This window comes from Neomonachus schauinslandi, chromosome 1 (genome assembly GCF_002201575.2).
Source record: "Neomonachus schauinslandi chromosome 1, ASM220157v2, whole genome shotgun sequence".
Classification (NCBI taxonomy): Eukaryota; Metazoa; Chordata; class Mammalia; order Carnivora; family Phocidae; genus Neomonachus; species Neomonachus schauinslandi.
Window position 1 is genome coordinate 158,214,960 of NC_058403.1, and position 27,679 is coordinate 158,242,638.

General features: G+C 44.8%; 1 protein-coding gene across 1 annotated transcript; it reads left to right on the forward strand.

Moving 5' to 3' along the window:
- On the forward strand, positions 1–24,341 carry ISY1 (ISY1 splicing factor homolog). Its single transcript, XM_021695185.1, has 11 exons — positions 1–153; positions 2,602–2,624; positions 3,246–3,297; positions 4,073–4,138; positions 5,132–5,174; positions 9,326–9,438; positions 14,851–14,968; positions 18,506–18,628; positions 19,630–19,751; positions 23,124–23,210; positions 23,600–24,341. The coding sequence occupies exons 1-11, from the start codon at positions 151–153 to the stop codon at positions 23,705–23,707; spliced, it is 858 nt and encodes a 285-aa protein (XP_021550860.1). The 5' UTR covers positions 1–150; the 3' UTR covers positions 23,708–24,341.
- The last annotated feature ends 3,338 nt before the right edge of the window (positions 24,342–27,679 follow it).

Here is a 27,679-nt window from a genome sequence, read left to right on the forward strand (position 1 = left end):
CTTCCGGTCCTTCCCGTTCGTCCTTCCGACAGAAAAATCGGTGGTGCGGTCACATAGAGTATTTGTTCCCGCCAGGGTCGTCTTTGCCCGAGGCAGTGAAGCTCCGGGGGCTGGGGCCGCGCGGCCCCAGGGAAGCGCCCTCACTCAACCATGGTGAGTTGGGTGGGTGCGTGATGGAGGGGGCGAGCGGGCGGGCTGTGAGGGCTCCCAGCCGCGTTCGGGGCGCTCGTGGTGCAGGAGCACAGCTGGGCATCACTGCAGGCTTCAGAAGTTGGGGGAGGAAACGGGAATCTCGAGAGCGGAGTTACCTTCTCCGGCAGTGTTTTCATGTCGATCAAGCGCTTTAAGTTATCGCTCGGGAAAAGTAAGGCACAGAGAGGTGCAAGAGCCGGTTTCAAGTCACGGTGCCTGGCGTGGGCCCACTTGTTTGTCTCCAAGTCCCATACGGGAGGTGAACAGCGGTTGTGACAATGTGTTTCTGGGTTATTTGATTTATGTGTTCTCGGTCTCCCCCACGAGATAAAAGCTTCACGAGGACAGGGTCTTTTCACCATTGCTTTCTTAATGTCTAATACGGTGTCTGGCACGTTGTAGGTGTTCAGTAACGATTGAATGGATGGATAGTGTTATTGCGTGAAGGTGTGATCTCTGTGGTCTGGAGTGGTTTGTTGGCTTCTCCATTCGTTCAGGTAGCGCTCACGACATGTAAATGTGAGAATGCACATAGCGCTGGTACAAAGAAGTTGCTCACACATTTTGATAACCATAGTATTTTCATTAAGTGAAGTCCCCATAAGAAGCACACGAAGCAGTAATAGGTGTAGGTGTATCGCAAGCTCTTGTAGATTAATGAACCCAAGATCTGAAGAAGGAGAGAAACTAGTGGGCTAGAAACAGCCCTTTCTGTGGGAGAATATGCCCCAAATTACTGCTTCATATTGCCCTGCTCAGATTGAGGCTCTTTGTTTCTGAACTCTAACAAACATAGGGAATCCATCTCTCCATTCACTAGCAGGGGAGTGGGATCCCTAGGCCTGGATATTTCTGGGTACAGGAGTTGTTGGTTATTTTACAACACTTTCACCATCACACATTTGTATTTGTGGGCTTCCATTACCCTGGGTTCCCTTATCACATTGATTCATGGTGGGGGGGGAGTTCCAGTAAGTCCCCTTAAAAAGAAGACCCATGGCTAAATTGCTAGTACCTACCATCCTATCTTAAGCATGGAGTAAGCATTGAGAATCATTAAATTAAATATTCAGAATCTCTAGGATTTAATGAAATAGGTAGGACACTGTCTCAGCCTTCAAGATGATGGCTTCCCCTGGGAAAGCTGCTCTGTTTTATTCTTAGTAGATAATGTGTTCATGTATCCACCAAGCTTTCGCCAGTTTTTTTCCTGTGTTCATTGAAAGGGAGGGCCAGAAAGGAGACTTAAATTGAGCTCACTTTTGCTGAGTATCTATAAACTGCATACCTGATGTTTTCATATATTTTTCTTGTTAAGTCATCATGACATCTCTGTGAGATAATCCCTATTGTAAGCCCTATTGTAAAGATGGGGAAACTGAGAGACTACTTCTCAGGGATGGTAAGTGGAAGAGCTGAGAGTAAAATCAAGTCCCTGACTCAGCAAGTACTCTTTCTACTTATACTACAACCCAGAAACATGTTCTGTGCTTGACACCGTGTTTCAGGGACAATTGTCTTGACACTAGTGTGACAATACTTAGGTAAAACTCAGTTTGGAAAAGCCAGTCTTGGGCGCCTGGTGGCTCAGTCGTTAAGCGTCTGCCTTCGGCTCAGGTCATGATCCCAGGGTCCTGGGATCAAGCCCCGCATCGGGCTCCCTGCTCTGCGGGAAGCCTGCTTCTCCCTCTCCTAGTCCCCCTGCTTGTGTTCCCTCTCTCGCTGTCTCTTTCTCTGTCAAATAAATAAATAAAATTTTTAAAAAAAAGAAAGAAAGAAAAGCCAGTCTTTTCTTCTCAAATTCTGCTGGCAGGAAACAGACAATTGGGATGCTGGGTGGGAAGGACCATGGTAGTTATAAACCCAGACAAAAGTTAGCAACCCAGTTGGGACGAAGGGGCCACAGAACTTTCTGGGATGGTGATGACACAGGTGATACATTGTGAAGGATGGATAGGAGTTAGCCAGATCCAAGGGGGTGGGGACAGTGGAGAAGTAAAGATTTTAAGTGGAGGGAGCAGTGAAAGTAAAATCACAGGATTTGGACATCTTTTGTTTTTTTTTTGTTGTTACAGTGTATATATACTAGTTCAAACATTATGCTTGTGACTGTCTTTGTGATACTTTTCTCTAAAAACTACATGAAAAAAAGGTTACTTTTTTTTAAAAGATTTTATTTATTTATTTGACAGAGAGAGAGAGATAGCGAGAGCAGGAACACAAGCAGGGGGAGTGGGAGAGGGAGAAGCAGGTTTCCCTCTGACCAGGGAGCCCGATGCGGGGCTCGATCCCAGGACCCGGCGATCATGACCTGAACCAAAGGCAGACGCCAACGACTGAGCCACCCAGGAGCCCGAAAAAAAGGGTATTTTAATTAAACATGGGCATTTTTCTTCCCTTCTCTCTTAGGCCCGAAATGCAGAAAAGGCCATGTAAGTATCAACTCAATTTTGTTTGTAAATTTTATGTAACTTAATTATCACCATAGAGCTCTTTTTGTGTTTGGTCCTTTTGGTATGTTTCTTTCTCTACATGTGTTAAAGTAGTATTCCCATATTTGCTGTTTGTTTTCCCCATTAGTGTTTTCTGACAGATCCCAGAACTTATACTGGATAAACATTAGTTCACTTGGAGATGGTGCAGGGGCTGTGAGAGTGACAACTGGGCACCCCATGATATTAGTCTTTTAACATCTGGATGTGTTGCTCACCACAGTGGTCTGATGAGTAGAGTTTCCCATAGTCTTTAAATGCAGTGTAAGTAAAATGGATACTTGGATGTTCAGGAACACCAACGGCTTTTTTAAGTCCCACTGTTGGAACATGGAAACCCCTAACTTCTCTGTGGTGTCTTCATCTCTCGCACATGCTCGTGTATGCTTTCTTTTTTTTTTTAAATGAATAATTTTTATGAAAAAGTATATAATAATATATATATATGAGTCATATTAATGAATACCTTACATGATGGTCATGAGTAGACCTGCCCCATCTAGGAACTTGGGTGACAAATCTGTGAGCAGTATCTAATGGAGTCTTCTTTCTTCCTGGTAGGACGGCCTTAGCAAGATTTCGCCAAGCTCAACTGGAAGAGGGAAAAGTGAAGGTTGGTGTAAATATTCCTCATGAATTGTAAAGCATCAAGCATAAATGTGGTAAAACTCCCTCCTGAGCAGACTAGACTTCCTATTTCTTATCTGTACTTGCTGACATTCTTATAGTCTGTACACTTGAATTCCAGGTGTGCCTCCCTATAGCTGGGGCAGTGTGATGATCTAGCTGCTTGTTCTTCTACCTCCTCTGTATTATGATAATTGGCTTCCCATATTATCCCAGCTCTGTTGAATATTGAATAATAGGAAGGGCTGGGGAGAGCAGCTCTAAGCTGCAACCAGTAAATGATCGCAATTCATGGAGGCTCAGCCAGGTCAGGAATAATATGTACCATTCTTTCAATGTTTTTGTTTTGTTTTTTAAAAAAATTATATACATATGTGCTCACACACATACATGTGTATATACACATGTATGTTTTGTTCTAAACACTGACAGCCATTATTTCTTAAGATAATATGAATATGCCATGGAATGGATATAACCTAGCTTACTTAGCCATCTCTCTGTTACTGGAATTTTAAGTTGTTTCCAGTGGTTCACTCTACTAGATACAGTGCAGCCTATGTATGTTTTTGCATGTATACTTGTTTCTTAAGTAGAGACCATAGCGTGAAATGTAAGGCTTGATGAAGATCATCTGGAACTGAAGCTTCAAATGTATTTAGACCATTAGACATTTAGTCTTCCGGGCTGAATCAGTTGGGGATGCTGCATAAAGCTTGTAACTAGGACAGTGGCAACATGTGTATTTTGCTTCTTCTTAGGAACGAAGACCCTTCCTTGCCTCAGAATGTACTGAGCTGCCCAAAGCTGAGAAGTGGAGACGACAAGTATGTTCTGGGTGAATCTGGTCTTAGTAGAAGTAACAAGTCTCTGTTTCTTTTTGGGTTGAAGTATAGTTGACACAGAATGTTACATTAGTTCAGGTGTACAGCCTGGTGACACCACACGCATAGCTACCATCTGTTACCGTAAACACTATTACAGTACCATTGACTGTGTTCCCTATGCTGTACCTTTTCCCCCATGACTTATCATTCTATAACTGGAAGCCTCTCCCTCCCACTCCCCTTCACCCATTTTGCCCATCCCCACCCTCTCCCCTCTGGCAGTCCTAAGTTGGTTCTCTCTATTTATGGGTCTGTTTCTACTTTTTTATTTGTTTATTCTTTTGTTTTTTAGATTCTACATATACGTGAAATCATGTGGTATTTGTCTTCCTCTGTCAGACTTACTTTACTTACCAAAATCCCTCTAGGTCCATCCATGTTGCAAATGGCAAGATCTCATTCTTTTTTATGGCCGAGTAATATTCCATTGTGTATGTACACCTCATCTTCCTTATCCATTCATCTGTCCCTGGATACTTGGGCTGCTTCCATATCTTCAGTATTGTAAATAATACTGCAATTAACATATATTTTTTCCAATTAGTGTTTTCATTTTCTTTGGGTAAATACTCAGTAGTGGAAATATTAGTTCATACAGTATTTCTATTTATCATTTTTTTAGGAACCTCCATATTGTTTTCCATGGTGTCTGCACCAGTCTACATTCCCACTAACAGTGCACAAGGGTTCTCTTTTCTCCACATCCTTGCCAGCGCTTGTTATTTCTTGTCTTCTTGATTCTAGCCATTCTGAGAGGTGTAAGGTGGTATCTCATTGTGGTTTTGATTTGCATTCTGATTGTTTCTTATTATCTAAATGATTCGTTACCAGAATTCTAAGTATTTTTAATTACTAATTTTGAGTTCTGTTTTTTCTGTGCTTTCAGACATATTCAAGTCATGAGAATTTATTACCTTATATTTTTTTTCACAGATCATTGGAGAGATCTCTAAAAAAGTGGCTCAAATTCAGAATGGTAAGCTAACCTGTCTTTTAAAGTGTTGATTCTCAAATCCACAATTAGACTTCGGGATTTCAACACTTGTCTCTCAATAATCAATAGAACAAGTAGATAAAAAATCAGTAAGGACATAGAAGAACTGAACAATAGTATTAATCAATTTGACATTTATAGAACACTCCAGGGGACATTTGTATCTGGAGAAATTTTTAGTTTTACAACTTGGGGTGCTACTGGCATCTAGTGGATAAAGCCGGGGATGCCGCTAAGCATCCTCCAGTGCATTCTACAAAGAATTTTTGGCCCAAAATGTCAGTGGTGCCACTGTTTAGAAACACAGTTCAAAAGGAGATTGAAACCTGAGTAGCCTTCTATCTATTAAAAAAAAAAAAAATTTTTTTTTTCTTTTTAAGTAAACTCTGTGCCCAGTGTGAGGCTTGAGCTCATGACCCTAAGATGAAGAGTTGCATGTTGTACCGACTGAGTCAGCCAGGCACCCCTATATCTATTAAAGAAATTGAATTTATCATTAAAGCCTTCCAGCAAAGAGAACTGCAGGTTCTGATGGCTTCCCTGGTCGGTTGTACCAGACATTTAAGGAAGAAATAATACCAGTTCAACCTAGTTTCTTCCAGAAAATTGAAGGGAAAGGAACACTTCATCATTCATTTTATAAATTTTAGTATTAGCATTACCATGATCCTAAAATAAAAAAAAGACATTATACGGATAGAAAAAAACTGCCACCCAATATTCCTCATGCATATAGACATAAAAATCTTCAACAGACATAAAAATCTTCAATAGAATATTAGCAAACCAAATCCAGCAATTTATAAAAATGATAATAAATCACAACCAAGTGGGATTTACCCTGGAATGCATGGGCTGATTTAGCATTCAAAAATTAATATAATTCACTTATCATCAAGTAGAGAAACCACATGCTCATCTCAGTAGATACAGAAAAAGTATTTGGCAAAATTTAACATTCACTCATGATGAAAACACCACTAACTGGGAATAAGAGGGAATTTTCTTTTTTTACCCTGATAAAGCACTTCTACCAAAAAACCTATAGCCAGCGTCATAATTAATGGTGAAAGATTGCATGCTTTCCTCCTAAGGGCAAGAACAAGGCAGATAACCTATTCTCACCGCTTCTATTCAGGGTCTTACTGGAATTCCTAGTCAGTGCAGTAAAGCAAGAAAAGGAAATAAAAGGCACACAGATTGGAAGGGAAGAACTATAATTCTCTGTTCTCAGATCACGTAACTTTCCATGTAGGAGATCCCAAGAAATCTATAGAAAGATTTCTTTCTTTTTTTTCTTTAAGATTTTATTTATTTATTTGACAGAGAGAGACACAGTGAGAGAGGGAATACAAGCAGGGGGAGCGGGAGAGGGAGAAGCAGCCTCCCCCTGAGCAGGGAGCCCGATGGGGGCCCAATCCCAGGACCCTGGGACCACGCCCCGAGCCGAAGGCAGACGCTCAGCGACTGGGCCACCCAGGCGCCCCTATAGAAAGATTTCTAAAATGAATAAGTGAGTTTAGCAAGGTCACAGAATAGACGGTCAATACACAAAAATCAGTTCCATTTTTATAAAGTAGCACTGAAAAATTGGTACTAGAACATTTTTAGAAAGTGCTATTTACAAAAGCACCAAAACACAAGAAATACTTAGGTGTATGCTTTTTTTTTTTTTTTTTAAGATTTATTTATTTTTTTTGAGAGAGAGAGAGATGGCAACACAGAGCACAAGTTGGGAGGAGAGGGAGAAGCAGGCTCCCCACTGAGCAGGGAGCCTGACACAGGGCTTGATACCAGGACCCCAGGACCATGACCTGAGCCGAAGGCAGACACTTAACCAACTGAGCCACCCAGGTGCCCCATTTTGTTTTTTTTTTTAAGATTTAATCTATTCATTTGAGAGAGCGAGAGAGAACACATGAGTACTGGCAGAGGGCGAGGGAGAAGTAGAGTCTTCTGCTGAGCAGGGAACCCGTGCAGGGCTCGATCCCAGGACCCTGGGGTCATGACCTGAGCCGAAGGCAGACGCTTAACTGACTAAGCCACCCAAGTGCCCCTGCAATCTGTATGCTTAAAACTACAAACACTGATAAAGGAAATCAGAGATGACCCCAGTACCTGGGAGATACACAGCATTCATGGATGGGAAGACTCAGCCTAGTAATGATGTCAGTTCTGTCTCTTTTCAAATACTCACAATCAAAATCCTAACAGGGTTTTTTTTTTAATAGGTTACCAGATTTTTTTCTACATTTTAAATGGAAAGGCAAAGGAGCTAGAATAGCCAAAACAATTTTGAAAAAGAACAAGATTGGAGTATTCATACCACCTGATTTTTAAGATTTAATATAAAGCTGCTGTATTCCAAATAATATATTGGTGAAAGATGATAGGAACAGAGTAAGAAGGGCAGAAATAGGGCCACACATGTGGCCAGTTGACAAGGTACAAAAGCCATTCAGTGGAGAAAGGGAGGGATACTCCCTTGCAATAGCCACGTGATATTTTATTTAACGTATCAGGGGTCATTAGCCATTTTCCTTCCTCTGGTGGGTCCCCCAGCTGCTCCCAGCCTTGGCTGCCATAGACAACACCTTCTCAAAGTCCCTTGTGCATATTCCTTTATAACGAGTCCCTTAGGCTTAATTCTCAGGGTGTAGTCTTTGCCAAAAGATGTCCCCATGTAACAACACATTGCTTTTCTGAAAGGGTGAAACCAGCACAGAATGCTCCCAGGCCCTGGTGCTTGTACCAGTCTCACCGCACATTGCTGGCGTTGGGTGCCAGGTGCCCCCCCCCACTAAGCTATTTTAATAATTGGGTAAATGGAACTGCAGGATTGCTTCAGTTTATATTTCTTCAGTTGCTAATGAGGAGCAAGCTGTTTTTCAAGGATTTTTTTTTCCCCTGCGCTGGTGGGAACTTTGTTCCTAATCCTTGCTTTTCCTTAGGTGTTAATGGTTTTTCTTAGAAATTTATTTTATTTTATTTTTTAAAGATTTTATTTATTCATTTGACAGAGAGATAGAGAGATAGTACAAGTAGGCAGAGAGGCAGGCAGAGGGAGAGGAAGAAGCAGACTCCCTGCTGAGCAGGGAGCCCAACACAGGGCTCGATCCCAGGACCCTGGGATCATGACCTGAGCCGAAGGCAGCCGCTTAACCGACTGAGCCACCCAGGTGCCTCCTTTCTTAGAAATTTAAATGAATATTTTTGTACCAGATACTTTTGTTAAGTGTTGGCATTCATTTTTTTTTTTAAAGATTTTATTTATTTATTTGACAGAGAGACAGTGAGAGAGGGAACACAAGCACGGGGAGTGGGAGAGGGAGAAGCAGGCTTCCCGCGGAGCAGGGAGCCCGATGTGGGGCTCGATCCCAGGACCCTGGGATCATGACCTGAGCCGAAGGCAGACGCTTAATGACTGAGCCACCCAGGCGCCCCCCTTTTTTTTTTTTAAAGATTTTATTTATTAATTTTTTTTTATTAAAGATTCTATTTATTTATTTGAGAGAGAGAATGAGACAGAGAGAGCATGAGAGGGAGGAGGGTCAGAGGGAGAAGCAGACTCCCTGCCAAGCAGGGAGCCCGATGCGGGACTCGATCCCGGGACTCCGGGATCATGACCTGAGCTGAAGGCAGTTGCTTAACCAACTGAGCCACCCAGGCGCCCCTTTATTTATTAATTTGACAGAGAGAGACAGCAAGAGAGGGAACACAAGCAAGGGGAGTGGGACAGGGAGAAGCAGGCTTCCCGCTGAGCAGGGAGCCCGATGTGGGGCTTGATCCCAGGACCCCGGGATGATGACCTAAGCCGAAGGCAGACGCCTAACGACTGAGCCACCCAGGCACCCCGACAATTTTTTTTTTTTTTTTAAGATTTTATTTATTTATTTGACAGAGACACAGTGAGAGAGGGAACACAAGCAGGGGGAGTGGGAGAGGGAGAAGCAGGCCTCCTGCCGAGCAGGGAGCCCGATGTGGGGCTCGATCCCAGGACCCTGGGATCATGACCCAAGCTGAAGGCAGACGCTCAACGACTGAGCCACCCAGGTGCCCCCCGACATTCACTTTTAAGGGTATAACATTGAGTGCTATTTTCAAGAAACGATATTAACATTTTTGTTTTCTAGCTGGTTTAGGTGAATTCCGAATTCGTGACCTGAATGATGAAATTAACAAACTGCTAAGAGAGAAAGGACACTGGGAAGTCCGGATAAAGGAGCTGGGTGGTCCTGATTATGGAGTAAGTAAGCAGCGGTCTCAGTGGATCTTGGGGGTAAGCCAGCGAGCTTTTTAGCAGCCTGGGTAGCTTTGCATCCTCTGCAGCTCCCAGCCCATGTCTGCAACAGAGTAGGCACTTGAGGAATGAAAGAAGGTTTGGGAAGTGCCCGATGCATGTGGACAGGAAACATGGAAGGGATGGGTAGGATAATTCTTTTTTTTTTTTTTTTTTAAGATTTTGTTTATTTATTTGACAGAGAGAGACGCAGCAAGAGAGGGAACACAATCAGGGGGAATGGGAGAGGGAGAAGCAGGCTTCCCGCAAAGCAGGGAGCCCGATGCGGGACTCGATCCCAGAACCCTGGGATCATGACCTGAGTTGAAGGCAGACACTTAACCTACTGAGCCACCCAGGCGCCCCGGGTAGGATAATTCTTAAACACCCCATAGCACAGTCCTCAGAGCAGACAGGGCACCTGTGTTTACTGCTCAGGTGGTCTTGGGGTGCCTGGCTGGCTCAGTCAGTGGAGCATGCGACTCTTGTTCTTAGGGTTGTGAGTTTGAGCCCCATGTTGGGTGTAGAGATACTTAAAAGAATAAAAATCTTTAAAAAACAAAAGAAAAACGACCATGGTCCTTTTGCATCATCCCTGAGCTCCTTGGAAGTCGCGGCAGCCATTGTTGGGTTCTTTACCTGAGGGGGCCTCAGGGGCCCTCCTTTCTTTGGACTATCATTTTTTTTTTTTTAATGTTTTGTTTATTTATTTGTCAGAGAGAGAGCACAAGCAGGGGGAACAGCAGGCAGAGGGAGAAGCAGGCTCCCCGCTGAGCAGGGAGCCCGATACGGGACTTGATCCCAGCACCCTGGGATCATAACCTGAACCGAAGGCAGACGCTTAACCAAGTCAGCCACCAAGGTGCCCCTCTTTGGACTATCATAAATTCAGTCCTCTATACTGGCTGTCAAGTTTTTAGGACCGTGACCCATTGTAAAACACATGCATACCAACTCTCTATCACAACCCAGTACACACAAAAATGTACTGAAAAAATACGTGGTGATGCATGTTGATATTTTCTATTCTGTTATATTTTGATTTTAAAAAATTGATGATTGTGACCCACTTAATTGACTTCATGACTCACTCATGGGTCTTAACTTTAAAAAATACTACCCCAGAGTCCTCCCCATTTATTCGTTTGTGATGAGATCTACCTCAGGTCATTTGACCTGATCAGTGAGCTGTAATGTGTTATGTAGGAAGTATGTGAAGTTTTTCTAACCTGCTGGTATTTTCACTTTTATGACAGTTTAACACACATAATTCTCACTTTAGTACTTGGCGTAAAAACGAAGGAGAGGCATTCATGTTTCTTGAGCCCTGGTTTTGTTCTTGGCACTGCATGAGGAACTTTCTCACTTACTCTCTTGAGCAGTTCGGTGACGGTGATTTTATGTGTCCTGTCAAACAGCTTTAAAGTAATGCAGAAGTTTGGTAACCCTCCCGGAAAAATGACCTCAGAAGCAATAAAAAATGAATATGTAAGGTATTCTTAACTGCCACCACCCAAAGTCAACATTAATTTTCTTAAAATTTTCAGTGTTATTTTTTATTGAAATACAGTTGACACACAATATTACATTTATTTCAGGTGTACCACATAGTGATTCAACAATTCCGTACATTATGCCATGAGCGTTGTTAACCGTCTGTCACTACACAGTTATTACAACATTATTGACTATATTTCTTTAAAAAAATTTTTTTTTAAATTCCAGTATAATTAGTTTCAGGTGTATAATACAGTGACGCCACAATCCTGTACATTACCCAGTGCTCATCATGATACATGTACTCTTAATCTCCTTCACCAATTTCACCCATCCTCCTCCCTCCTCCCCTCTGGTAACCATCAGTGTATTCTCAGTATTTAAGAGTCTGGTTTTTTGTCTCTTTTTTTAGTTTGTTCATTTGTTTCTTAAATTCCACATATGGGGAAAGTCATGTGGTATTTTTTTCCCTCTGGCTGACTTATTTTACTTAGCATGATACCCTATAGATCCATCTATGTTGTTACAAATGGCAACATTTCATTAATTTTTATGGCTGAGTAATATTCCATTGTGTATGTATATTTATATTTATATATTTATATATATATTCCATTATATATATATGTGTGTGTGTGTATCCCATGTCTTCTTTATCAGTTCATCAGTCGATGGACACTTGGGTTGCTTCCATAGTCTTAGCTACTATGAATAATGCTACAATAAACATAGGAGTGCATATATCTTTTCAAATCAGTGTTTTCGTTTTCTTTGAGTAAATTCCAATAGTGTAATGACTGGATCTTATGGTAATTCGATATTTAATTTTTTTAGGAACCTCCATACTGTTTTCCAGAGTGGCTGTACCAGTTTGAATCCCCACCAGCAGTGCAGAAGGGTTCCTTTTTCTCCACATCTTTGCCAACACTTGTTGTTTCTTGGGTTTTTGATATTAGCCATTCTGACAGGTGTGAGGTGATAACCACACATTGTGGTTTTGATTTACATTTCCCTGATAATGAGTGATGTTGAGTATCTTTTCAGTGTGTCTGTTGGCCATCTTCATGTCTTCTTTGGAAAAATGTTCATGTCTTCTGCCCATTGTTTAACTGGATTGTTTTTGGGTGTGGTTTAATTTCTGTATAGTTTGGATATTAACCTCTTATTGGATATATCATTTGCAAATATCTTCTCCCATTCAGTAGGTTGTCTTTTAGTTTTATTGATTGTTTCCTTTGCCGTGCAGAAGCTTTTATTTTGATGTAGTCCCAATAGCTTATTTTTGCTTTTATTTCCTTTGCTTCAGGAGACATATCTAGAAAAATGTTGGTATGGCTGATGTCAGAGATATTACTGCCTATGCTCTCTTCTAGGACTTCTGTGGTTTCAGATCTCACATTTAGGTCCTTAACCCATTTTGAGTTTATTTTTGTGCATGGTGTAAGAAAGTGGTCCAGTTTCATTCTTCTGCATGTGACTGTCCAGTTTTCCAAACACCATTTGTTGAAAAGACCGTCTTTTTTCCATTGGATGTTCTTGTCTCCTTTATTGTGCATTAGTTGACCGTATAATCCTAGGTTTATTTCTGGGCTCTCTGTTGTGTTCCACTGATCTATGTGTCTGTTTTTGCCACTATCATACTGTTTTGATTATTATAGTTTCGTACTATATCTTGAAATCTGGAATTCAGCTTCATTTTTCTTTCTCAGGATTGCTTTTGCTGTTCAGGGTTTTTGTGGTTCTATAAAAGTTTTGGTATTATTTGTTTGAAATATGCTGCTGGTATTTTGATAGGGATTGCATTAAATCTATAGATTGTGTTCTGTAATACGGACATTTTAACAATATTAATTCTTGTACATGAGTGTGGAATGTCTTTGTCATCTTCAATTTCTTTTATCAGTGTTTTATAGTTTCAGAGTATAGGTCTTTCACCTCCTTGGTTAAGTTGATTCTTAGGTATTTTATAATTTTTGGTGCAATTCAACATTAATATTTTAATGTATTTCTTTATCTAGAGTTTTTTCAGATTTTATTTTTAAGTAATCTCTACACCCAACGTGGGGCTTAAACTTACAACCCTGAGGTCAAGAGTTGCATGCTGTACTGACTGAGCCAGCCAGGTGCCCCTCTTTCTAGAGTTTTTTAATGCTTAACAATTTTATTTCCATTTTCTATGTGTAAAAATAATACATTTAGAATCTTAGTTTCACAAGATGAGAAGAGTTGTGGAGATGAATGGTGGTGAGGGTTACATGATAATTATGAACATATTTAATGTCACTGAACTGTCCACTAAAAATGGTAAATTTTGTTACATGTATTTAACCACCATGAAAAAGAAAAGAAAAAGTAGTACATTGTCATTTAAGGTCAGAAAGGTGTAAAGAAGCAGAAGAGCATTCAGTCAGAGTGCTATTACCTGGCTGCAGCTGCTTGAATAGTTCCTTCCATTGTTTGTCTGTTAGTGCCATGACTGAGATCACACTCACTGTATGTATAATTTTGGTTGTAGCATTTGTGCTTCATTCCAAAATGGTAACATTGGTTATGTAGATACTACATAGTTCTGTGCAAAAAAGACAGAGAGAGAAAATATAAAATAAAAAAAATGTAAAAATTATAAAATATTAAAAAACTGTTATATTCTATGCATGATATAGAATATGTTATATATTTTTCTAGCCCACAGAAATAACTGCTACTGACATTTTCTATGTATCTTTCTAGCTTTTTTTCTATGTATATATATGTTCATTTTTACAGGATTGTTTCTTATTCAACTATGTGCTTGGTTCACTTAATAGTGTATCAGGAACATAATTTCATGTCAATAATTATTTGTATCACTATTTTTTTTTTTTTAAAGATTTTATTTATTTATTTGACAGAGAGAGACACAGCGAGAGAAGGAACACAAGCAGGGGGAGTGGGAGAGGGAGAAGGAGGCTTCTTGCAGAGCAGGGAGCCTGATGCGGGGCTCGATCCCAGGATCCCGGGATCATGACCTGAGCCAAAGGCAGACGCTTAACGACTGAGCCACCCAGGCGCCCCTGTATCACTATTTTAAAAAGCATTTTTGAGAAAGTTGTATAATCAGTAGAGAGAACTCTTATATACCATTCATACAGATTCACCAGTTTTTGATACTTTGCTGTATTTACTTTGTCATTTTCTTTGTGTACCTTGAGATTTATTTTTTCTGAACCATTTGAAGCTTAAATACATCATGCTTCCTTACCCCTTAATACTTAATATCTCTGTGTGTATTTTCTTTTTTCCTCTCTGTGTATTTTCTAAGAGTAAGAATATTCTCTTACATAACCGTGGTAGAATTATCAAGTGTAGGACATTTAACTTTGATACAATCATTTTATCCATCCTACTTGGCTGTTTTACTGATTTTCCCAATAATCTCCTTTTTGGCATTTCCCCCTCTAAGACAGGACCTAGTCCAGGGTCACATACTGCATGTGGTTGTTGACATCATCATTTGTGGTGCATAGAATTCTGTCTTCAGGATGTATTTCATTTGTCTTTTACTGCTTGTCATTAAAGTTGTTTGCAATTGTTTCTTTAAGTTTTGTCACTTAGGTCATATCATAAGTGTTTTCCTAAGGCAATACAAAAGTTTCATAAGAATCATCATTTTTCAGGTATAGAATATATTCCATCTTTGACTATGCTATAATTTACTTAAAACGTCCTCATACTGTTAGGTATTTAGACTGATTTTAATTTATGAAAAAAATGTACCTAAGTATTTTTCTCTGTACATCAATGTTTTCCCACATTCAGTGTTCTTATCTTAAAGTATATTTGCAAACATGGAAATAGTGGGTTAAAGGATCAGATCCATTTTCTCTTTTTCCTTCCAATAAGAAAGTTGGCCCTAAAATGCTGGATCATGAAGGGAAAGAAGTCCCAGGAAATCGAGGTTACAAGTACTTTGGAGCAGCGAAAGATTTGCCTGGTGTCAGAGAGCTTTTTGAAAAAGAACGTAAGTAACTGCTAATGTATGTGACGGTTTTAGCCTCTGATTGCTGGTGATCATCATAACACGTCTGTGTAGGCTAGGTGCTTTTCCTGTATTGTTTCTCAGCTGCACGGCAGTGGTGTCAGAATTATTGTTCCCCGATTTGAAATGAGAAACTGTAAGTATTAGGAGTTGAAGTCATAGGCCCAGGGCACAAGCTGGGGCTGGGAGGTGACTCCAGAATCAACTGGTACCAGATGCTCACCCTTGGCACGTGCCAGTCTCTCAGCCCCAATGTTTTCCCTGTTTGAAGTTGCCTCTGATTATCAGGGCAGGCTCTGATGTTCATTGAAACGGGATCCTCTTTCAGTTACTTATTAGTTGAAAAATCCCTGCCTGAAGAACAAGTACAACCTTGGGCCAAACCCCAGGAGGTATAAATGGAGAAAAGCGGAACGGCTATGTGTGGATCCATGCTGCTGGTCCCCTCACCTGACCTGCCTTCTCCCTCCGTGGCCCTGGGGAGCTTCAGCCAAACCTTGGCCTTCCAAAATGCACTTGGAAACCACTAGCCTGGAGTGTTTGTGGATTTTTAATTTTTCTATAAAGTCTAAACACGTTATAGAAAAAAGGATGAATAGCAGAGAGGAATGACACTAGTATTCTCACTGCTGTTGGCATTCTGCTCTGTTTCCTTCCAGTCAGTTTTTCTGTTGGTTTAAAAATATACTTCTACTATATTAAGCCCTGCTTATTTTTAAATTAATTATGCCCAAACTGTTTGTCATGTGTTATTAACAACACTTAAAAATAATTCAGGGGTAAGTGCTCCTGGCTGGCTCAGTCTGTTAAGCATCTGACTCTTGATTTCGGCTCAGGTCATGATCTCAAGGTCATGAGATTGAGCCCTGCATTAGGCTCTGCGCTTAGCGGGGAGTCTGCTTGGGATTCTCTCTCTCCCTCTTCCACTGCCCCTCCCCCCTCTAAAAAATAATCTTAAAATAATAATAACATTAATTCAGGAGGTGCTTGGCTGGCTCAGTTGGTCGAGTGTGTGACTCTTGATCTCAGGGTTGTGAGTTTGAGCCCCATGTTGGGTGTAGAGATTACCTAAAAATAAAATCTTAAAAAAAATAATTCATAGTTTAAATATCATGCTGTTCATTATGAAAGTAATATAATTTTATTATAGAGAAGTTATAAAATACAGAAAATCAGAAAAAAATTGTCTATATTTTCACATCCTGTAGATGACAATTGTTGACATGTTGGGGCATATTTCCTTCCAGTTTTTAAAGGGAAATGACAACCCAACAGATTGGTCAAAGAATCAAAGCTGATAATTTAAGAAGAAAAAATTCATATGTATAAAAATACATGTGGAGGGGGGCTCCTCTGTTGAGGTTATGCTGTACATAATACTTTTTTAAATTTGCACTTTTCTAAAAAAATCAGTTGTAGATTTTTTTTTTTTAATAAGAAAGTGCTTAGGTCTTTTTTTTTTTTTTTTAAGTTTTTTTTTTTTGGGGGGGGGGGGAGAAACAGGCTCCCCGCTGAGCAGGGAGCCCAATGGGGGGCTCCATCCCAGGTTCCCGAGATTATGACCTGAGCCGAAGGCAGACGGTTAGCCGACTGAGCCACCCAGGCGCCCCGAAAGTGCTTAAGTCAGTCTTAATGAGTGTAATTCAAATAGCACTGTCCCCTGGGTCCCCCCCATCCCTGTGCCCCTGGATCACTGGTAATCACAATTATGTTTCGTGCGTTCCCTTCCAGGCCTTTTTTTATGCACTTACATGCTTATTTCATCAGCTAAATTTCATCAGTATGAGTGACAGATGACTCATCCCCAGTTCCGTTTAGGCAGAAAAGTGAATTTATTGACTCACATAACTGAAAAGTCCACGGGTAGTTTGTCTTCAGGAATGGCTGATTGCAGGTCACATTTCCTCTATGTTGTAGTTTTGACTTCCAGCCTGTGAGCTTGTTTCTCTATCTAGCTCTCTGCTTGTGGTGGCAAGTGGTCCATCATCAGTTTACATTTTGTCCTCTCTCAGCAAGAGATTTTTTTCCCCCAAGTGGTTCAAGCAAAACTCCTAGAATTGAAGCTGTTTGGCTTTGATCAGATCATAGTTCAGTCCTTAAACCAGTCCCTGTGACAGGGAGGGATGCAGTGTTCTGAGCCAGTCAGGTTTTAGCCCTGTACCCGGTGCTGGGTGCAGCCAGCATCATCACAGGACAGGGGCCAAGAGTGGTGCAGGGGTGGACAGACTCGCCATTACCAGCGTCAGGGTGATAGGTGGAGGCCTGCGAAGACCCAGTGGCCCTCCCATACCTGTTGTGTTGTGCTCTGCATTGATGTCCTCCCATCGTTCTGCTTAGAACTCTGTGAGTGGATGCGAAGAACTAAAGCGTAGGATATGCATTTACTTTATATAACCATTCATCCATTGGTAGACCTTTAGCTATTTCTAGTTTTCTGTAGTTATAAAATTTTTGCTGATCTGATGGTTGAAAATATATTATTTTTACTTTTTATTTCCCTGATTACTAATGAAATTGATAATTGAATTCAATTACTTTTTTTTTTTTTAAGATTTTATTTATTTATTTGACAGAGAGCGAGCACACAGGCAGGGGGAGCGGCAGGCAGAGGAGAGGGAGAAGCAGGCTTCCCTGCTGAGCAGGGAGCCTGATGCGGGACTAGATCCCAGGACCCTGGGATCATGACCTGAGCCGAAGAAGGCAGCTGCTTAACCAACTGAGCCACCCAGGTGCCCTGAATTCAATTACTAATTGAAATTTTTATACATATGAATTTTTTCTTCTGAAATGAACAGCTTTTACTCTTTCACCTAACTGTTGGGTTGTCATTTCCCTTTTGATTTTTTTTTTTTTTTAAGATTTTTTAGTTTTAAGTAATCTCTATACCCATCGTGGGGCTCAGACTCATGACCCCGAGATTAAGAGTCCAATGCTCCACCGACTGAGCCAGGCAGGTGCCCCTACGTTTTGAGTTTCAAGAATTACTTAAATATTCTGAATAGTAACCCTTAGTTTGAAAATATTTTCTTCAGGACTTTCTCATTTATCTTTTTGGTTTGTTTATAGTTTCTTTTGTCTTATCTCTATATTTACATTTTTCATCATATTTTTTTTTAATTAAACCTCATGACATTTCCTGTGTTATCAAAACACCTTGTGAAATGGCTATAGAGGGGTCATAGGGTACCCTATTCCCCACACATCCTGTAGTTGACAGCCCTGGTTATTCCAGGTTTTCACGACACTCTAAACAATGCACATCTCTGTGCCTGCTTTTGTTTTTGTTTTTTAAATTAGGATAAATGCCTTCTAAGTAGACTAATTGGGTTGAAGGTTTCAAAACTGATTGAAAAAAGGGTTGTACCACTTACGTAATTCTGTGGCTAGTATAGGAAGGGCCTATAAAGGGCCTATGGTGTTTTCTTGAGCGCACTCCCTGGCTGTGTAACATTGTATAGGATGCTGGCTCAAGTGTGATTGTGGTGGGATGTTTAGCTAAGTTGGTGCGGTTTCTTTTAGCTCTTCCTCCTCCAAGAAAGACACGTGCCGAGCTCATGAAAGCAATCGATTTTGAATACTATGGTTACCTCGATGAAGATGACGGTGTCATCGTGCCTTTGGAACAGGAATATGAAAAGAAATGTAGGTCTATGAGCAATTTATTTCATTATAGATGGCATCTGGTTTCTGTTCTGTCCTTTGAAAATGGATTTTTACATAGTGCTGTGTGCCAAAAGCGAGTTTGTTTTATTGCTGATGGTCTTCAGAAGACATGGGCTGCTAATGACCTAACCCTCCGTAACTGTGATGCAGTCCAGGGCTGTGTGGGGCTAGAAGCAGCATGTGGAGGATGCCCAAGAGCGACATCGGACCTGTTCCCCGTCCATGGGGAGTTTATTATCTGGATTCCTTCCAACATTGGCCTTTCTTGAAATGGTGCCCATATAACTGGCTTTTCTTTTTTTTTAAAGATTTTATTTATTTAACAGAGAGGTAGAGAGCACAAGTAGGCAGAGAAGCAGGCAGAGGGAGAGGGAGAAGCAGGCTGTCCGCTGAGCAGGGAGTCCAGTGCGGTGCTGGATCCCAGGACCCTGGGATCATGACCTGAGCCAAAGGCAGCCGCTTAACCGACTGAGCCACCCAGGCGCCCCTTAAGTGGCTTTACGATCTGCTTTAAACGCAGCCAATATGTTACCACTGTAGAGCAAGATGGGTGGCTCTTTCTGAGTGCTTCCTCCATGCCAAGCATTGTGCTGAGCATTTTACGGACCCTGTCCTGAAGCCTCCTGATGGCCCTGTGAGGAATAGTTAGTGCTGATCTTCTGGTGGTGTGTTGAGCTAGGGCTCTGGGGGCAGGTGGTCAGGAGCCTGAGCCCTTTTCCAGCAGCATATACTACTGTCTCCCTTGTCACGTGGGCATGTCAGGAAGCTACTCAGGTTGCTAAACTGGGGATGATCTGGGGACGTCCCCTAAAAAGCTGCCTTGTTGTGACTTCCACCTAGAGCTGTGGTATGACCAGACTACCCCTCATATCCCACTCCTGCCTGCCAGGGCAGAATGGAGGGCTCTCTTCTTCAGAGGGGACATGTTGGCCTTGCCTGACTAATTCAGAGGCCTGACTAAGCAGCACCTGTTTCCCCAGTCAGGGCCGGATTGGTGGAAAAGTGGAAAGCAGAGCGAGAGGCCCGGCTGGCAAGAGGAGAAAAGGAGGAGGAGGAGGAAGAAGAGGAAGAGATCAACATATATGCTGTCACCGAGGAGGAGGTACTCTGGGCAGTGGGGGCCCCGGTGCTCACTGCTCCGAGCCACGAAGGCTGGGCCTTGGGAGAATCGGTGGAGTGGTAGGAAGGCTTAGCTCATTGGTGAGCAGTCAGGGTCAAAGTCTGGCTCTGCCCCTATCTCCAGGTGAGAACTCCGCTTCCTGACCTGGAAGATGGACATGAGGCTCATCTCGCAGCATTCCAGGGAGGGTTCCAGAAGGGAATGGCTGTGAGAGCACCTTGTAAACTGCTTTACACCCAGAATTACTTACCTCCTGAATATACTGCTCTCCGACTTCTAAACACATTTGAAGCCGTATGAGTTATAGCCCCTGTCCCCATTGTTTCTTTTATTTATCTTTTCATTTATTTATTATTACCATGATTTCAGGTTCAATTATAGATCTATTGCTTATACTTTACAAAGTACCACAGATTGGTTGGCTTAAACACCAGAAATGGATTTACTTGGAGTTCTAGAGGCTGGAAGTCTGAGATCAAGGTGTCAGCAGTAGGTCTCATTATTTCCTTTTTTTGTTTGTTTGTTTGTTTTTAAATGGCAGTGCCAGTAGCTCTTCTGCAGTCTTAACACCCCCACACCCCCATGGTAGAGATAGAAACCAGCCCAGAGCAGACAAGGGACTGATGGAGAAGGTCATGGCTGAGGTCGAGCTGTGATCCTGCCTCTCTGGCAGAGCCTCCTAGCTTCAGGCTCTCCTGAGGGGCCCGCCATGCAGGCCTCACTCCTTGGACACATCGAGAAAGAATAAAATGGATTTGCTGGGCTGAGAAGGGGAGGGGGATTACTTGTGCATGGGCGGTAGGTCAGGTCCCGTGTGAGGAGCTTGCTGTGATATCAGTGGCAAACAAGCAGGCTCAGAGAAGGTTAGTGACTTGGTCAACATCACACAGGATATAGCCGACCTGAGGTTCCTGTGCAGGCCTGGCTGATGAGCAGTGGGGACAGTGAAGCATTTGAAGTAAGCTGGCCGCATGCCCTAGGAAGGTCTCGTCTCGTCTCTTCCCTCCCCTCCCCTCCCCTCCCTTCCTTCCTTCCTTTTTTTTCCCCCTGAGTGGAGCCCAGTGAGGGCTTGAACTCAAGACCCTGAGATGAAGACCTGAGCTGAGATCGAGAGTCAGATGCTTAACCAACTGAGCCACCCAGGCACCCTTACCTAGGGAGGTCTTCTTTAGCTGCAAATATTCATTTGCTCTTTCAGCAGCTCTTTGCCTAATTAGTGGCTACTGTGAGCCAGGCCCATGCCAGGGGCACAGCAGTAAACAAGCTCTGCTTATAGCTTAAAGTCAGTGGGGAGACAGCCCAGTGGGTAGAGTCGATGGAAAACAGTGGCTGTCATAGAGATAGTGACACGGTGTGGGGAGAGCCCGTGAAGCCTTTCCTGGGGAATTGACCATTCAGCTGAGGCCTGGAAGATCAGGAGAAGTTAACCAAGTGAGAGGCGGTGAGGGAAGAGTGTTCCAGGCAGAGGGGAGCAGCATGTACTGAGAGACGCCGTGGGAGTGTGAGGGACAGAGGACAGGCCAGTGTGGCTGAAGCACAGTGTGGGCTGCTGGTGGGGAGAGGAGAGGAGGCGGGAGAGAGGGGCAAGGCAGGACACGCGCCCCAGCTCCACCGGGAGGAGGCTTTGCCTTTATCCGGAGAGCAGCGGCAAGCCACCAGAGGTGGTTGTGGGTCTTTTTTAAAATTTGAAATAATTTACAGGAAGCTGTAAAGGTAGTACAGAGCGTCCTGTGTATCCTTCACCCAGTTTTCCCCAATGGTTACATTTTCCAAAGTTACAGTACAATATCCACACTAGGAAACGGAATTGGTGTAATGAGTGTATAGAGTTCAGTGTCTTTTATCATGTGCAGATTTGTGTAACCACCATTTGTTTGTTTATTTGTTTCTTTTTTTAAAGATTTCTTTATTAGAGAGAGTGCATGTGGTGGGGAGGGGCAGAGGGAGAGAGAGTCTTAAGCAGACTCTGCACTCAGCATGGAGCCTGACGTGGGGCTTGATCCCACGACCCTGAGAGCATGACCTGAGCTGAAACCAGGAGTTGGCCACTTAACTGACTGCGCCACCCAAGTGCCCCTGTAACCTCCATTTCAATCAAGATACGGAGCTGTTCCCTCCATGCGCTGCTCCCTCACACTCACACCTCCCTCCTTCCCCCATCCCTCACCCTGGCAAACTCCAGTCTGTTCTCTGTCTCTGTAATTCTGTCATTTTGAGAATGTTTCATAAGTGAAATCATACCTTATGTCACCTTTGGGGATGGTCCCTACACTCAGCACAATGCCCTTGAGATCCATCGGAGTTGTTGCATTCAAGAGTTCATTCCTTTTTATTGCTGAGTAGTATTCCATATAGAGAGAAGTATGCAAGTGGTAAGTGGGCAGGTCGGTGCATTTTCACAAGGCAAACAACTCCATGGAGCCAATACCAGGTGAAGAAATGGAACGTGACCATGACCAGCACCCTAGAAGCTTGCTCCTGCCCTCCTGGGTGTTACTCTTCTGACCTCTCATAACCCTTAAGCTCTTACCTGCTTCTGAACTTGACGTCAGTTGGTGGAATCATGCATACTCTTTGGTGTCTAATGATCGTGGGTGTTTGTTTAGCATCCAGTTTGGGGCTATACCAAATAAGGCTGCTGTGGCCTTTCTTATTCATAGGCAGCCATTTATGTTGCGTGTACACGGAGGAGTGGAATTATCAGGTCATAGGGGAGGCTTGTGCTGGGCTTCAGTAGATAACAGCTAAACTGTTTCCCAAAGTGCTGGGCCCGGTTTGCACTCCTACCAGCAGCATCCGAGACATTCCACTGAAGGGTCTCCAGCCGGCTCCACTGGGCAGCGGGTGTGCCGAGAGGTTGGTGCGGGGCATCCGGCACCTCACAGGAGTCCTCTCTTCAGGTTTCCAAAGCCACAGTATTTCCTTAGGTGATAAGTAATCTCTTTTGACTCACGTGCAGACTCTGAGTTGATCTTTTTTCTGTATGCGGTACATTTTAAAATCTTAATTAAACAAAATAGATAACATTTACAAGGTTCAAAAGCCACAAAAATACATAAAGATCAACAAAGGTTCTCTAGTTCTCTAGGTGCAGAGATGTACCTGATTCTCACGGCTCTCGCTAGTTTCTGTTCTTATTTTCTTTCCTCAGACAAAAGGTGGCATAATTTACACAGTGCTTTTTTGCTTTTTAAATAGTTAATGGTGCGTGTTCATGTCTTTCTGAGCACTGAACTTCCTTATTCCTTTTGTTTTTTCCTTTTAAACAGCTGCATAGTTGTGCATTTTTGTAGTGGTCCCAGCCTGTGTTTAACGGGCTCCTGCTCACTGACTTTTTGGTGGTTCTCTTTGTAGTCTGATGAGGAAGGCAGCCAGGAGAAAGGAGGTGAAGACGGGCAGCAGAAGTTCATCGCCCACGTCCCAGTGCCATCCCAGCAAGAGGTAGGACAGAGGCAGGGAGCTGCCCTTGCTTGTGGGGCTTCCCCAGCGCCAGGGGCCTCTCCTCTAAAGGAGACTGCACAGAGTGGGGGAGTGGGTTTTCCTCGTCCTTCCTATCCCTTAGGGCAGCTCTGACCCCGACCGCATGCGCCTGGTCGCTCTGCTCACAATAGGGTGTGGAATCTGGGGGAGGCAGGATCTTGTCTGCGTTAGGTGATACTGAGACACGGTTGTTCGCACACTTCCAGTGGGGAAGAGTGGGGCTCTGGGAGATGCCTCTGGGTTTTGGCTCCTTGATGGTCCCGGGAACTCCCTCCTGGCTGGGTTCTGGCAGGGCAGGGAAGGCCTCGCTGAGGAGTAAAGCATGAGCCCTTTCTTCTTGCCACCCACAGATTGAGGAGGCCCTTGTGCGGAGGAAGAAGATGGAACTCCTCCAGAAGTATGCTAGTGAGACCCTGCAGGCCCAGAGCGAAGAGGCCAAAAGACTTCTGGGCTACTAGGGCTGAGCTGGGACATGCTCGGGGTCTGGAAATCTGCCGGGAGGCCGTCATCCCCCGCTGGCCCTTGGTGAGCCCAGTGGACTCTGCTGTCCTGGGATTGCAGACGGGCTGGCTCGTGCTGCGAGTCTTCCTGCTACTTCCCCTACCTTTTCTAACCCCCTCTCCTGATCTGAAGGGACGGGCTGCTGTGCCTCCCCGGCAGGCTGTCTGTGCTGAACCCTCAGCTGTCACTTTTGTACAAATGTTTGCTATTGTAGGAACCCATTTATTTTTATCTAGAGTGTGTAAAACAGGCTGCCTATGTTTTACTTAGCTTTCTACTGTCATTCGCTGGGGAGGGAAGTCAACTTATGACTACCATTAAAAAGATGGCAGTTTTTCCTAAAAAGACATATTGCTACCTCCTCTTGAAAAATGAGAAAATGTGTCAACCCTGGGCCCACAGTCCCACGTGTCAGCCGCCAGCCCGAGCTGTTCCTTTTGGGTCGGGTACTACTCCAAGTTCTCCATGGCCCACTCAGCCTGCCTCATTCCCTCCTGCCCAGGTGGCAGGAATTTCAGTTTGATACTTCTGTTTTATGACTCGTTCTGAAGAGAGCTATTTTTATTAAAGATTTTTTATATGCAAGGGCAACCTCTATGTCTGCAGCTTGTTCCCTGGGAACCATACTGAGGCGAGGGTCGCCTCAGGATGCCAGGTGCAGAGTCACCGCTGGGGACAGAGGCCCGAAGCACACAGCCCGGGTGTGGGAGGGATGGGACCCGTCCCGGGCTCCCTCTCAGAGCTGAGAGCTGAGGTGGGCGGGCAGTGCTGTCCTTACCACAGCCCCGAGTGGCCTGGGCCAGAGCACACACGGATGCCCAGGAAGCACCGGTCGGGGCCAAGCCTGCCCTCTGGGCGGGGTCCGTTCTTTCCAGAAGAACAGGAGCCGACAGCAGAGACGGGACATAGCAGTCTCTGGGGCTGTGTGTATGTGGGGGGGGGGGGGGGCGCTCCACACACTCTGGAGGGCTCCTAGGAGCGTCTGGGAGTCAGCGTCAGGACCAGGTGGTTGTCCTTTGGGGCCGGGCCCCATCTCGGACTGTCAACAGGGGGCCCTGCTTGGAGAAGCCCAGGACACAGCGGGGAGCTGGGCTCTTCGGGTGGGTCTGGGGGTCTGCCTGTCAGGGGAGCGGCGGGTCAGGGAATGCAGAGCCCCGTGTGGCTGGGGGTGGCGAGTGTCAGGGGAGAGCGTGGCCAGGCCGTGGACGGCGCTGACGGGCCCCTCGAGGGAGCCTGAGGGCAGCAGGGAGCCGGGCAGAGCCAAGCAAGGGGGTGACCCGGTCAGCGTGTGACCTGCTTTAGGAAGCCGGTCAGCCGGTGTGGAGCTGAATGTGGAGGCAGGAGCCAGGGCAGCTGGAGGCTGGCTGGCGTGGGGAGTGGGGAGTGGCCGCATGGGAAAGGTGACAAGAGGGTGAGGAGAGGAGATGTGACTGGGGTGGGGCCACCTTGCATCCTGGCTTCCCTGAAGGAAGGGCTGGAGCGGTCCCTCCTCAGCTGAGCCCCTGGGTGAATGTGTGCAGGGAGCAGGGGGGAGGCGGGCTTGCAGCTTTGGGAGCCCCTAGGGGAGGGGCAGGGCCAGGCTCAGCTCTGGGACCTAGGCCCCTGGCCTCAGTTTCCCTGTTTTAAAGCCCAGGACTTTGTCCCAGGGTCAGGCAGCGCCACGGTGTGGGCAGAGGTAAGAGAGGACCCTCATCACAGCCTCTGTGGGGGAGTGTGGTGGCCTGGCTCAGACCACCCACTTAGGGGTTTTTCACCCAAGGGGCACATGCAGGCTTGGGGGCTGCCGTGCATTCAAGGACAGCAGGAAATTCAAACCACAGGCATTTCTTCTCCCTGGAAAAGGTGATGGGAAGTGCCTGGAGCGTGGCCCCTCTGGAAGGCCCAGGCTCCAGGCCTTCATCATTCAGTCAGCGGAATTACCAGGATTCTAACCTCTGGGACAGTGTTAGAATCCCTGCAGTGTACAAACCCTCTCCCAGCTGGGATCTTGCAGTGGCTTGCCGGGTCACAGGCAGGACAGGAATTAGCGTCCCCCATCTGAGGAAACCGAGGCTGGTGGAAAAGCACCCAGCACCATCTCCTACAGATGTCCTTGGCAGAGATGGACCCAACCCCAGGTTTCTTCCTGTCGTGGAGGCCCTGACTGCTTGCCTGCCTGCCAGGGGCCCCAGAGGGAACGTCTCTGCAGGGTTCCCACTCCAGGCCTGGAACAGAAGAGGAATCGGCTTGGCAGGTGTCACCAGTAGTGGGGATGTGGTTCCCTTGGGCCAGTTCATTGCTCAGAGGCAAAGGAACCAGTCTTGGGAGGCTTGAGTTTGTTGACAAAATCTGTTTCATGGTTTATATTAGCTTTGGCTCTGCCCAAAGTTTCCAAAAAGGCGGCTTTCCATAGATACATTTCCATAGACTCCCCTCTCCTTTGCTCACCTCACTGGTTTTCCTGTGAGTAAAACATCAGTCTTCTTGTTTTGCTTTAAGATTCATCAGACCAGCTCCACCCAGGCCTCAGGCTGGCCTTCCTCCCCCTGCCTGCACTCTGCCCCCCTGACACTTGTGTTCCTGCTCTTGAGCAATGTATAAACAAGGAAGAGATTAACATCGTTCTCCTCTGACCCTGGATACCTTGGGCAGCGATGAGAGGGACAAGCCTGTCACGGGGAAGCAAAATGCTGGTTATGTTGCTGCAGACTGCCCCACTTCCACCCCACCCCATCCGCTAACAACTGAACTGGAGAAGAGACATCAGCATCCCACTGCCTCCTCCCAAAGCCCCAAGACAGGATGGCGTGGGGGTGTCTCAGCCCCTGCTCACAGGAACTGTGAAGCGGTGACTGCAGGAACCCATCTGGGTACATCAGGCCTTCCCTAATGGGGCAGGCAGTACTTGACTAATGAGCAGACGGGTCCCCAGGGAGACTAGTGGCAGGCAGGGAGAGCAGGGCTGATCCCCATCGGTCCCTCTGGCTAGGCCATGGAGGATTCTGTGAAAACTGGCAAGTTGGAGGGTCTGGGGAAAAGGAGGGGGGGTTGAACAGATCATGTTGGAGGAGTAAGGTGGAACAGGGTGTTCCAGAGGGTCTGGGGCTTATCACTGAAGTTTGAGCCAGGGAGTGGCCTCATCAGAGCCCTTCCAGCAAGCCCATTTGGTGGGGGTGGGGGACAGTGGGGACTGGAAGCTGATGGGAGGAAGTCAGGGCAGTCCCGGGTGGGGGCACTGTGCCAGGTGGAAGGTGGCATGGAGTTGGTAGAGGTTGGAGTAGGGGTGATGAGAGCCATTTGATCCCTCATTTTCAGGTAGAGCCTCAAGCATGAAATGGGTACCATCAATAGAAGCAGGGAGGGCTAGGGTTCATTTGACCCGTGTTTATGATGTTTTGGGGTTCTGGGAGTGAGGAGAGAGTCGGATGGCTGGCATTTCTTTGGCCTTCAGGTGGGCTGAGGGCTGGCCTCTGGGAGGGAGCCTTCCCAGTTCTCAGCCAGCACCCACCCAGAGCACCTAAGTCTACAATCGCACCATTATATTCTAATATCGCGTAGCAAGCACTCTTCTATATTAAGAATGCGGGGTATCATGGTTGATGTCTGGTCTTCAGTTCTTTACAGTGTTTTCTCACCTTCGTGTCTGATGGGTCTGATGGGGGCACATTTTTAGCACCAAGTCTGGGCGCTGCCAAATAAAACTCAGATGATATTGTTAGAGGCTGTATATTTTAATCATGGTGACAGTAGAAAGAATAAAGATGAAAAAAGAAAGGAAGAAAGGAACGGAGGGAGGAACCAAAGAAGGGGAAGAAAGGTGGCGTTTGTCCCTCTAACCATGAGTTCTGATCCACAGACTGTTGGGGTTACAGCAGATGCTTCAGTTTATCAACTGGGATGGTGTGCCCCCATGTGGCAACAGCACAAACAGTTTAAACTCAGCCCACCCA